This window comes from Panulirus ornatus, chromosome 56 (genome assembly GCF_036320965.1).
Source record: "Panulirus ornatus isolate Po-2019 chromosome 56, ASM3632096v1, whole genome shotgun sequence".
Classification (NCBI taxonomy): Eukaryota; Metazoa; Arthropoda; class Malacostraca; order Decapoda; family Palinuridae; genus Panulirus; species Panulirus ornatus.
In genome coordinates, this window is record NC_092279.1 from 9534566 (window position 1) to 9548212 (window position 13647).

The following is a 13647-nucleotide window of genomic DNA, read 5'->3' on the forward strand; positions in this document are numbered from 1 at the left end:
AGTAAACATTTGGAATTTATAATCTTGGTAAGCCATTTCAAGCTCCACAACATCCCTCATAACGCCTACGAACATGTCTGTGATGCTAAGCATTATAAGATGTCTCCTGTAAACCATATGTTATTCTTAGTATTTTGAATTTGATGAAATCTCTTGAGTTGTAATGTATCAATTTTCTCCATCAGTCTGCTGGAACACTTTTGGAAAATAATATACATGTTCATTTTGTATGACACAAAATTTGTCTTCTAATATTATAAAAATCTGGGATTTTTGTGGTTATTTTTTTTTTTTTTTAATTTTCCAAAAGAAGGAACAGAGAATTGGGCAGGTGAGGGTAGCCCCTCAAAGGCCCAGTCCTCTGTTCTTAACGCTACCTCTCTAATGCGGGAAATGGCGAATAGTTTGAAAGGGAGCAAATGGGAACTTCAGTGAAGGGCGCAAATGGGGAGGTGATAACAAGTAGTGGTGATGTGAGAAGGAGATGTAGTGAGTATTTTGAAGGTCTGTAGAATGTTTTGATGATAGGGTGGCAGATATAGGGTGTTTTGGTCGAGGTGGTGTGCAAAGTGCGAGGGTTAGGGAAAATGATTTGGTAAACAGAGAAGAGGTAGTAAAAGCTTTGCGGAAGATGAAAGCCGGCAAGGCAGCAGGTTTGGATGGTATTGCAGTGGAATTTATAATCTTGGTAAGCCATTTCAAGCTCCACAACATCCCTCATAACGCCTACGAACATGTCTGTGATGCTAAGCATTATAAGATGTCTCCTGTAAACCATATGTTATTCTTAGTATTTTGAATTTGATGAAATCTCTTGAGTTGTAATGTATCAATTTTCTCCATCAGTCTGCTGGAACACTTTTGGAAAATAATATACATGTTCATTTTGTATGACACAAATTTGTCTTCTAATATTATAAATCTGGGTTATTGACATGGATGTTCATTGTGAAATGTGCCTTCAAAAATCATAATTAAACAAAAAGCAACAGATAAAATGCAAAATTCAACTGTCCTAATTGTTTTAAATCTTTTTATTGGCTCCTTTTCTCTTATAGTTTTCTTTTTTTCTGTTCAGCTCTAGACATCAGCACAAAGCTTAGAATTAAATCTCCTTTTAGAAAGTTGAATTAGGATGTATTTGCATTAGAATAAAAAAAAAATCTTTCTGACTTTGTGTGACATTGATTGAAGTGGTTCTCTAACTTCATAAAGATGAAAGGCCTTAAAACAAAGAATGATTTACGAGCAGTGAAAGACTGTATTAATATTTCAAAGGAAAATTAACAAATATTCTGTGTTATCTGTTACCCTCATTCCAAGTATATTTCTGAGAAGTATTGAGCATTCTTCCTCAATTACAGAGATATTTTGCTTCAAGGAATTTACATCTACAGCCTCCTTGTATCTAATATAGAAATAATGTTTTCATATATTGTCACAGAAATTACCTTAAACATGATTTAGACTAAACTGTAATACTCCAGACCAAATATACCTAAAGAGTTGTCATTTTTTAAAGTAACAACACTAAGACATGTTAGTAAAATGTCTCAAGCCTTTCTAATGGTATATGTTGTGTTTACTTGTGATAATGGCCACCATATATAACCCTTTTTCAGGCTACTACTGAAAATTGGTTTGGTGTTTTTTCCTTATTTTCTTATACATCAAAGATTGCATTAAATTGCATACTGTGAGTTTCAAAGCATGCTGTTTAATGCTCAAATAATTTCTAAGGTAGACTTCTGTGTTTATTTGCTTATATTGTAACCCAGCTTCCTGGTAAAATTCCTTTAGTGATCTTCATGCAGTATGTTTCTTAGAACTGTAAAACATTCTTAAAGATACATAAATACCTAACCCAAAACAACCCAACTCAACCTAACCTAACCTAACCCAACCCAACCCAACCCAACCCAACTTAACCCAACCCAACCCAACCCAACCTAATCTAACCTGGTACTAACAGCTACAGTAATGTAGTCCTACCACCTACACTACTGCTGTACTACCAGCTATAATACTGCAGTATTTCAGCTATGCTACTTTAGTGCTTCCAGCTAAAATACTCCAATACTTCCAGCAACAGTACTGGAGTATTATCGGTTGCACTACTTTAGCCCTAGCAGCAACACTATTGATTGCATAAGTTGGGGTTTTCCTAAAGTAAAACACCACACACACACAAACTCGCACACTTAATGATAAATTTAACACAGCAGGCTGATCATTAAAGTCTCTAGGAGATTACCAGGATAAATTCATTAAACAGAGGGCATTGGATGATGATATCTATTCCTGAACCAACTACAGTATAATCTATGTAATCATCTTAAAATCAGTAAACAATGGAGAAGGGAAAATTGGTATTGCTTTACTGGATTAAACAACTGGATTCTAAGAAGTATTTACACTACATTATACAATACATATGAGCTACAAGATATTTGTAAGGCACCATTGCACTATACAACACTTATTTAATCTAGATATATATGATCATTATATAATTCAGAGTTTCAGAAACAGGAACACAAGAACAGTTCCCAAGGCAAGAAGATGTAAACAATGCTCTGTGAGGTTGTATATCCTCAGAAGCCAACATTGTAATGAGTGCTGTGACTGGCTGTGGAAAAGATTGCGGCTGCCCATGGACCAGGCTGTGGCTGGCCACGGTCCAGACTGTGGCTGGCCACAGACCAAGCTGTAGGTGACCAAAGGCAAGGATGCACTGGCTATGTAAGAGCAAAGGGCAAAGGTATCCTAAGCGATACAGTGTGACTAGGATTAGTTTGAGGTGAGTTGGAGTAACTGTAGTGATTTGATTCAGCAGCGCACAAAACTGAGTGTGCTTCAAGTACTTAATAAAGTAAGTCTTAATGATGGCCATTGATACTGATGTTCTAAATAATTATTGCCAGCCACTAAAGTCTTCACAGGCCTTAGCATTGAAGGGAATGAGAGACAATACATTCTTGGGTTAAAAGTTCTCAAAGTAATGCCTAAAAAATGTACCGCCCTCCTTGTTGACTTGTTCACAGCCAAGTTCGACAGACTGACTGAGAGTTGGACTTCCACAGGTGAATACGCCCACATGGGAAACCTGAGAAATAAGACAAAATCTCTCTGTAACATATATATATATATATATATATATATATATATATATATATATATATATATATATATATATATATATATATATATATTTATCATTTCTTTATTATACTTTGTCGCTGTCTCCCGTGTTAGCGAGGTAGCACAAGGAAACAGACGAAAGAATGGCCCAACCCACCCACATACACATGTATATGCGTACACGTCCACACACGCACATATACATACCTATACATCTCAACGTATATATATATATATATATATATATATATATATATATATATATATATATATATATATATATATTATCCCTGGGGATAGGGGAGAAAGAATACTTCCCACGTATTCCCTGCGTGTCGTAGAAGGCGACAAAAAGGGGAGGGAGCGGGGGGCTGGAAATCCTCCCCTCTCGTTTTTTTTTTTTTTTAATTTTCCAAAAGAAGGAACAGAGAATTGGGCCAGGTGAGGGTAGCCCCTCAAAGGCCCAGTCCTCTGTTCTTAACGCTACCTCTCTAATGCGGGAAATGGCGAATAGTTTGAAAGGGAGCAAATGGGAACTTCAGTGAAGGGCGCAAATGGGGAGGTGATAACAAGTAGTGGTGATGTGAGAAGGAGATGGAGTGAGTATTTTGAAGGTTTGTTGAATGTGTTTGATGATAGAGTGGCAGATATAGGGTGTTTTGGTCGAGGTGGTGTGCAAAGTGCGAGGGTTAGGGAAAATGATTTGGTAAACAGAGAAGAGGTAGTAAAAGCTTTGCGGAAGATGAAAGCCGGCAAGGCAGCAGGTTTGGATGGTATTGCAGTGGAATTTATTAAAAAAGGGGGTGACTGTATTGTTGACTGGTTGGTAAGGTTATTTAATGTATGTATGACTCATGGTGAGGTGCCTGAGGATTGGCGGAATGCGTGCATAGTGCCATTGTACAAAGGCAAAGGGGATAAGAGTGAGTGCTCAAATTACAGAGGTATAAGTCTGGTGAGTATTCCTGGCAAATTATATGGGAGGGTATTGATTGAGAGGGTGAAGGCATGTACAGAGCATCAGATTGGGGAAGAGCAGTGTGGTTTCAGAAGTGGTAGAGGATGTGTGGATCAGGTGTTTGCTTTGAAGAATGTATGTGAGAAATACTTAGAAAAGCAAATGGATTTGTATGTAGCATTTATGGATCTGGAGAAGGCATATGATAGAGTTGATAGAGATGCTCTGTGGAAGGTATTAAGAATATATGGTGTGGGAGGCAAGTTGTTAGAAGCAGTGAAAAGTTTTTATCGAGGATGTAAGGCATGTGTACGTGTAGGAAGAGAGGAAAGTGATTGGTTCTCAGTGAATGTAGGTTTGCGGCAGGGGTGTGTGATGTCTCCATGGTTGTTTAATTTGTTTATGGATGGGGTTGTTAGGGAGGTGAATGCAAGAGTTTTGGAAAGAGGGGCAAGTATGAAGTCTGTTGGGGATGAGAGAGCTTGGGAAGTGAGTCAGTTGTTGTTCGCTGATGATACAGCGCTGGTGGCTGATTCATGTGAGAAACTGCAGAAGCTGGTGACTGAGTTTGGTAAAGTGTGTGAAAGAAGAAAGTTAAGAGTAAATGTGAATAAGAGCAAGGTTATTAGGTACAGTAGGATTGAGGGTCAAGTCAATTGGGAGGTGAGTTTGAATGGAGAAAACTGGAGGAAGTGAAGTGTTTTAGATATCTGGGAGTGGATCTGGCAGCGGATGGAACCATGGAAGCGGAAGTGGATCATAGGGTGGGGGAGGGGGCGAAAATTCTGGGAGCCTTGAAGAATGTGTGGAAATCGAGAACATTATCTCGGAAAGCAAAAATGGGTATGTTTGAAGGAATAGTGGTTCCAACAATGTTGTATGGTTGCGAGGCGTGGACTATGGATAGAGTTGTGCACAGGAGGATGGATGTGCTGGAAATGAGATGTTTGAGGACAATGTGTGGTGTGAGGTGGTTTGATCGAGTAAGTAACGTAAGGGTAAGAGAGATGTGTGGAAATAAAAAGAGCGTGGTTGAGAGAGCAGAAGAGGGTGTTTTGAAATGGTTTGGTCACATGGAGAGAATGAGTGAGGAAAGATTGACCAAGAGGATATATGTGTCGGAGGTGGAGGGAACGAGGAGAAGAGGGAGACCAAATTGGAGGTGGAAAGATGGAGTGAAAAAGATTTTGTGTGATCGGGGCCTGAACATGCAGGAGGGTGAAAGGAGGGCAAGGAATAGAGTGAATTGGAGCGATGTGGTATACCGGGGTTGATGTGCTGTCAGTGGATTGAATCAAGGCACGTGAAGCGTCTGGGGTAAACCATGGAAAGCTGTGTAGGTATGTATATTTGCGTGTGTGGACGTATATATATACATGTGTATGGGGGTGGGTTGGGCCATTTCTTTCGTCTGTTTCCTTGCGCTACCTCGCAAACGCGGGAGACAGCGACAAAGCAAAAAAAAAAAAAATATATATATATATATATATATATATATATATATATATATATATATATACAGACATATACATGTACATAATTCATACTGTCTGCCCTTATTCATTTCCGTCGCCACCCTGCCACACATGAAATAACAACCCCCTCCCCCCGCATGTGCACGAGGTAGTGCAAGGAAAAGACAACAAGGAACTTTCCATGCTTTACCCCAGACGCTTCACATGCCCTAGTTCAATCCATTGACAGCACGTCGATCCCAGTATACCACATCGTTCCAATTCAATCTATTCCTTGCACGCCTTTCACCCTCCTGCATGTTCAGGCCCCGATCGCTCAAAATCTTTTTTACTCCATCTTTCCACCTCCAATTTGGCCTCCCACTTCTCATCGTTCCCTCCACTTCTGACGCATATATCCTCTTGGTCAATCTTTCCTTACTCATTCTCTCCATGTGACCAAACCATTTCAAAACACCCTCTTCTGCTCTCTCAACCTCACTTTTTATTACCACACATCTCTCTTACCCTATTATTAGTTACTCGATCAAACCACCTCACACCACATATTGTCCTCAAACATCTCATTTCCAGCACATCCACCCTCCTCCGCACAACTCTATCTATAGAACACTCCTCGCAACCATATATCCTTGTTGGAACCACTATTTCTTGAAACATACCCATTTTTCCTTTCCGAGATAACGTTCTCGACTTCCACACATTTTTCAGTGCTCCCAGAACTTTCGATTTTTGCAGGGAAATAATGCAAATGACTGGGAAATGTATAAAAGAAAGCGGCAGGAGGTCAAGAGAAAGGTGCGAGAGGTGAAAAAGAGGGCAAATGAGAGTTGGGTGAGAGAGTATAATTAAATCTTAGGGAGAATAAAATGATGTTCTGGAAGGAGGTAAATAAAGTGCGTAAGACAAGGGAACAAATGGGAACTTCAGTGAAGGGGTTTAATGAGGAGATGGTAACAAATAGTAGTGATGTGAGAAGGAGATGTAGTGAGTATTTTGAAGGTCTGTAGAATGTTTTGATGATAGGGTGGCAGATATAGGGTGTTTTGGTCGAGGTGGTGTGCAAAGTGAGAGGGTTTGGGAGAATGATTTGGTAAACAGAGAAGAGGTGGTGAAAGCTTTGCGGAAGATGAAAGCCGGCAAGGCAGCAGGTTTGGATGGTATTGCAGTGGAATTTATTAAAATAGGGGGTGACAGTATTGTTGACTGGTTGGCAAGGTTATTTAATGTATGTATGACTCATGGTGAGGTGCCTGAGGATTGGTGGAATGCTTCCATAGTGCCATTGTACAAAGGCAAAGGGGTTAAAGGTGAGTGCTCAAATTACAGAGGTATAAGTTTGTTGAGTATTCCTGGGAAATTATGTAGGGAGGTTATTGACTGAGAGGGTGAAGGCATGTACAGAGCATCAGATTGGGGAAGAGCAGTGTGGTTTCAGAAGTGGTAGAGGATGTGTGGATCAGGTGTTTGCTTTGAAGAATGTATGTGAGAGATACTTAGAAAAGCAAATGGATTTGTATATAGCATTTATGGATCTGGAAAAGGCATATGATAGAGTTGATAGAGATGCTCTGTGGAAGGTATTAAGAATATATGGTGTGGGAGGCAAGTTGTTAGAAGCAGTGAAAAGTTTTTATCAAGGACGTAAGGCATGTGTACGTGTAGGAAGACAGGAAAGTGATTGGTTCTCAGTGAATGTTGGTTTGCGGCAGGGGTGCGTGATGTCTCCATGGTTGTTTAATTTGTTTATGGATGGGGTTGTTAGGGAGGTGAATGCAAGAGTTCTGGAAAGAGGGGCAAGTATGCAGTCTGTTGGGGATGAGAGAGCTTGGGAAGTGAGTCAGTTGTTATTCGTTGATGATACAGCACTGGTGGCTGATTCGCGCGAGAAACTGCAGAAGCTGGTGACTGAGTTTGGTAAAGTGTGTGAAAGAAGAAAACTGAGAGTAAATGTGAATAAGAGCAAAGTTATTAGGTACTGTAGGGTTGAGGGACAAGTCAATTGGGAGGTAAGTTTGAATGGAGAAAAACTGGAGAAAGTGAAGTGTTTTAGATATCTGGGAGTGGATTTGGCAACGGATGGAACCATGGAAGCGGAAGTGAATCATAGAGTGGGGGAGGGGGCGAAAGTTCTGGGAAAGTTGAAGAATGTGTGGAAGTCGAGAACATTATCTCAGAAAGGAAAAATGGGTACGTTTGAAGGAATAGTGGTTCCAACAATGTTATATGGTTGTGAGGCATGGGTTATGGAGAGTTGTGCGCAGGAGGATGGATGTGCTGGAAACGAGATGTTTGAGGACAATATGTGGTGTGAGGTGGTTTGATCAAGTAACTAATGACAGGGTAAGAGAGATGTGTGGTAATAAAAAGTGTGGTTGAGAGAGCAGAAGAGGGTGTTTAGAAATGGTTTGGTCACATGGAGAGAATGAGTGAGGAAAGATTGACAAAGAGGATATATGTGTCAGAGGTGGAGGGAACGAGAAGTGGGAGACCAAATTGGAGGTGGAAAGATGGAGTGAAAAAGATTTTGAGAGATCGGGGCCTGAATATGCAGGAGGATGAAAGGCGTGCAAGGAATAGAGTAAATTGGAACGATGTGGTATACCGGGGTCAACGTGCTGTCAATGGATTGAACCAGGGCATGTGAAGCGTCTGGGGTAAACCATGGAAAGTTCTGTGGGGCCTGGATGTGGAAAGGGAGTTGTGGTTTCGGTGCATTATACATGACAGCCAGAGACTGAGTGTGAACGAATGTGGCCTTTGTTGTCTTTTCCTAGCACTACCTCACGCACATGCTGGGGGAGGGGGTTGTTATTTCATGTGTGGCAGGGTGGCGATGGGAATGAATAAAGGCAGACAGTATGAATTATGTACATGTGTATATATGTATATGTCTGTGTGTGTATATATATGTATACGTTGAGATGTAAAGGTATGTATATACTTGCGTGTGTGGACGTGTATGTATATACATGTGTATGTGGGTGGGTTGGGCCATTCTTTCGTCTGTTTCCTTGCGCTACCTCGCTAACACGGGAGACAGCGACGAAGTAAAATAAATTTAGATAAATAAATAATCTGTTTTTTACAGGAAAGAAAATCCCTAAACTGAAGCAGCTATAAATATGATCCAGCCAGAGTAATGTGCTGTATGAATGATGTTACACTTGACCAGGACTGGTTCTGCTCTCTGTACTCCACTTCGAAATTAACATGACAGCAGTAATGGTACATCAAGATTGGTGCTGTTTTAACTATTCTATTTCAAAATTTATGTTACAGTACAACAGGAGTGGTGCTGCTCACAGTACTCTACTTCAAGATTAATGTTACAGAACACCAGAACTGGTGCTGCTCACAGTACTCTACTTCAAGATTAATGTTACAGCAGTTACAGTAAACCACGACTGGTGCTACTCACAGTACTCTACTTCATGATTACTGTTACAGCAGTTATGATACAGTGGGACTGGTGATACCTAGTATACTGAAGTACTTCAAGCTGAATGTTACAGCAGATATAGTATGTAGGGGCTGGTGCTACTCACTGTACTGTACTTCTTCTTGATGGATTTGAAGATGGAAAGGAATATGGGTCGGCCAAAGTGTGTGATGGCACGTAGTCCTGTGAAGAGGGAGGTGCCCGAGATACGCTGGAAGTGTCTTTCCGCTAGATACTGGCAAACAAAAACAGCGTTAGCTTTTACAGTAAGAAATTATTAAAAATCACATTCTTACACGCTTATATTCTTGAGCAGCTCTACAGAAGTATCTCTATGACAGGAGACATGTATTTTCATATATGTGCACACACCCACACACACACACACACACATATATATACCTCCTTGGTGTCATGGTTAGCGTTACCCTGAGTCCTTCCAGCGTTGGGTCCACATGGGTTGGAATCTTGAATGTGGCACTTGGCCTTTACCCAGCCCAGATATACACCCTCCCCTTGGGGCTGGTCGATAAATGGCTTAGCTTGATATTTGTGTTGTGTCTGTGTATGTGTGTACATACAGAGGAGGAGAGAGATGATACGTATATACGTGTTAACAGACTGGGCAACACTAGTGTAAAACTCAGTCCCTATAACATTCAAACAGTAATCACATACACCAGAGGAGGAAGACCATTCAAGTAATCACATACACCAGAGGAGGAAGGCCATACAAGTAATCACTTACACCAAAGGAGGAAGACAATAAAATAAGCTAAGACAAAGACAATAAAAGTGAGCCAGGAAGATGATGACACAAGGCTGAAAGAAGTCAATACGAGTGAGCCAGGAGGAAGACAATATATGTAAACCTGAAGGAAGACAATAAAAAAGATCCAGGAGGAAGAAAATATAATTAAGACGGGAGGAAAGCAATACAAGCGAGCCAGGAGGAAGGCAATACAAGTCAGCCAGGAGTAGAATACAAGTAAGGAAGAAAATACAATTAAGACAGGAGGAAAGCAATACAAGTGAGCCAGGAGGAAGGCATTACAAGTCAGCCAGGAAGAGAATACAAGTAAGCCAGAAGGAAGCCAATACAAGTCAGCCAGGAAGAGAATACAAGTAAGCCAGAAGGAAGCCAATACAAGTCAGCCAGGAGGAGGAGAATACAAGAAAGCAAGAAGGAAGATAATACAAGCCAGGAGGAAGACAATACAGGTAAACCTAGAGGACATTACAGGTAAGCCAGGAGAAGGACATTACAAACCAGGGGAAGGTAATACAAGTGAGCCAGGGTGAAGACAGTACAAGCCAAAAGGAAAAGAATACAATAAAAAGTAAGCCATGAGAAAGACACTACAGGTCAGTCAGGAGGAAAATGATACATGTAAACTTGAGAGAAGGCAACACAAGTGAGCCAGGAAGACGACAATATAAGTTATCCAAGAGAAAGAAATTAATTGTAAGCCAATAGAAAGGCAAGCTAAGTGATCAAGGAGGAAGACAATAGGGAGTGAGATAGGTGGAAAACAATACAAGTAAGCCAAGAGGAAAACAATACAGGTCAGCCAGGAGGAAAATACAATTATCCAGGAGAAAAACAATACAAATAAGCTAGAAAGAAGGCAATACAGTCAGCATGGAAGAAAAGATAAATGATCAAGGATGAAGACAATACAAGCAAGCCAGGAGGAAGGCAATAAAGGTCAGCCGGGTAGCCAAGATGAAGATATTGCAGATCAGCCAGGAGGAAGACATTACAAGTGATCCACGTTGAAGATGATATAAGTGTTGTCTTCCCCCAGGTCAGCCAGGGGAAAGGCAATACAAGGAAGCCAAGAGGAAGACATTATAAGTGAGCCAGGTGGAAGACAAAAGAGATAAGTCAGGAGGAAGAAATACAGGTCAGCCAGGAAGAAGACAATACAAGTTGCGTGGTGTATCGGTTAGCGCTGCTTACTGCGACGCATTCACGGGCCGGCCAGGGTCAAGAGCATCGGTTCAAATCCAAGTTGCGCCAGTCAGTCCACAGTTAACCACATGTTCATCCACTCGTAGGCGTTGGTCGATAAATTGCGTACCTGGCTTTGGCTAGGGTATATCGTTAATGGAATGGCCTTGATTAGGGCCTCAGCTGACCGTGACGTTTCAGCTAACATTAAAAAAAGTAAACCAGTAGAAGTAATCTAAAAAGTAAAAACAATACAGTCAGCCAGGAATAAGACAATACAAGTGAGGTAGATGTTGTAGGTCAGCAAGAAAGAAGACATTGCAATTCAGTCAAGAGGAAGATGATACAAGTGAGTCACGAGGAAAACAATATAAGTCAGCCGGGAGAAAGACAATAAAAGTAAGCCAAGAGGAAGACAATACAAGTGGGCCAGAAAGAAGACAAATGATCCAGAAGGAAGACAATATAGATACAGCAAAGAGGATAACAGTACAAGTAAGCCAAGAGGAAGACAGTACAGGTCAATCAGGAGGAAGATAATACAGGTAAGCCAGGAGGAAAACAATACATATGAGTCAGGAGGAAGGCAATGTAGTTCAGCCAAGTCAGGAGGAAAAACAGCTAAATCATAAGGAAGACAATGCATGTGAGCCAGGAGGAAGACAATGCAAGTAAGCCAGGAGGAAGACTATAGAGGTCAGCCAGAAGGATGACAATGCAAATAAGTTCAGGTGGAAGTCAATACAGGTCAGCCAGAAGGAAGATAATGCAAATAAGTCAGGAGGAAGACAACACAGGTGAGCTAGGATAATTATACAGGTCAGCCAGAAGGAAGATAATGCAAGGAGGAAGACAATGCAAGTAAGTCAGGAGGAAGACAATACAAGTAAGTCAGGAGGAAGACAATCAAGTGAGCCTGGAGGGAGAAAATGCACATCAGCCAGGAGGAAGACAATACAAGTGAGCCATGAGGAAGATAATACAGGTCAGCCAGGAGGAAGCCAATACAAGTAAGCCAGGCAGAAGACAATACAAGTAGCCAGGATAAGACAATACAGGTCAACCAAGAATAAGACAATACAAGTGAGCCTGGAGGAAGATAATGGAGGTCAGCCAGGAGGAAGACAATACAAGTCAGCCACGAGGAAGGTAATACATGTCAGCCAAAAGGAATGCAATACAAGTGGGCCAGAAGGAAGGCAATATAAGAGATACAGGAGGAAGACAGTAGATACAGCCAAGAGGATGTCAATACAGGCTAGCCTGGGGAAAGATAACACAGGTAAGCCAGGAGTAAGGCAATACAAGTGAGTTAGGGGGAAGACAATATAGGTCAGCCAGAAGGAAGACAATGCAAGTAAGTTAGGAGGAAGACAGTACACGTGAGCAAGAAGGAAGACAATACAAGTGAGTCAGCAGGAAGATGATAGAGGTCAGCCAGAAGCAATACAATGCAAGTAAGCCAGGAGGAAGGCATTTCAAGTCAGCCAGAAAGAAGACAATGCAAGTAAAACAGGAGGAAAACAATACAAATAAGCCAGGAGGAAGACGATACAAGTAAGCCAAGAGTACGAACCAACATAATGGTCCTCAAATCAAACTTGCTCTTGAACTGTGTGATAAAGATGTGGTTGCGTATGATGTTTTTCGTGTCTATCTTTTCCACCTCTTGGAGGATGTCTGTCATCCACTCGTACTGTCGCTGGCTCCTGGTCGTCCATAGAAAGATTACCTGTCAACATGAACAAGGAAATCACTCCTAGTATAGCTTTTGAACAGGAGGATCACTCCCAGAGTCTTCCTTAAACTGGAAGATCACCCCTAAAGTCATCCTTAAACAACAGGATCAGTCTTAAACTCATCTTTAAAAGGAAGATCAATCCTAGAGCTATCCTTAAAATCTAAAGGCATTCCTGTTAACAAGAGGTAGGCCACTGCCATACGGCTCACAAGACCCTCTTTAGCAAATAGGAGCCACTGTTCACTGGGATCAGCAAAACCTTAATAAATAAAAGGCCAAATCATGCAACAATTGCGAGTGATTACGACGTTAAACGCAAGGCATGTAAGTATATTCATTTAAGCCAGACTGTTAAAACTAACGGAGAGGTGTTATTGGCACAGACATTCAGTAAGCAAGGATGACCACAAAAATGCGATCGCTAAACATTGTCATGAAAATGAACTCCTCAGAGATCTTGAAATTCCCGTCATTTTATACCCTTCTGCTGATTATGCCAGGTAACGTCATTGAATCTGTCTTCATTGCTAATACTAAGAACTTTAATTTGTCCCCAGGTAGTTTTAAAGCCCATCCTAGCATTAATCAAATTATTATGAGAGAAATGACGAAACATGAAAATATACAAAAGTTGTTCAGGACACCCAGCTAACCAGGTCAACCTCTGCCACCTGACCCCCCCCCCCCTCCAATTAATCACTCTCCCTTACATGGGTTATGACCAGACAAAGCAGACAGTGCTTGGCCTAGGAAAATGGTGTTAGACGTTGGGAACATAGTGTGATGTTGGGATTTAAATAACTTTGTTAAGTAGTGGCACCTGATGATGTGTATTGTCTCAACAAAACATGTCATGCCACGTGCATAAAAATATTATATGTTAAATGAAATTATATGAACTACAGACATGCGATTTCACCTTCATACTATCATCAC

At 41.0% G+C, this 13647-nt stretch overlaps 1 protein-coding gene across 2 annotated transcripts in view; it reads right to left on the minus strand.

Annotated features, from left to right (window-relative positions):
* Positions 1 to 2280: 2280 nt before the first annotated feature.
* LOC139765869 (dual oxidase 2-like) overlaps positions 2281 to 13647 on the minus strand; it is a 188292-nt gene continuing 176925 nt past the window's right edge. For both annotated transcript variants that reach the window (XM_071693732.1, XM_071693733.1), the window contains 3 exons: positions 12547 to 12702; positions 9123 to 9251; positions 2281 to 3106 (listed from right to left, as the gene is read on the minus strand). In XM_071693732.1, the coding sequence (XP_071549833.1) occupies positions 2984 to 3106; positions 9123 to 9251; positions 12547 to 12702 (408 nt within the window). In that variant the 3' untranslated portion in view covers positions 2281 to 2983. The remainder of the gene's footprint in view (positions 3107 to 9122; positions 9252 to 12546; positions 12703 to 13647) is intronic.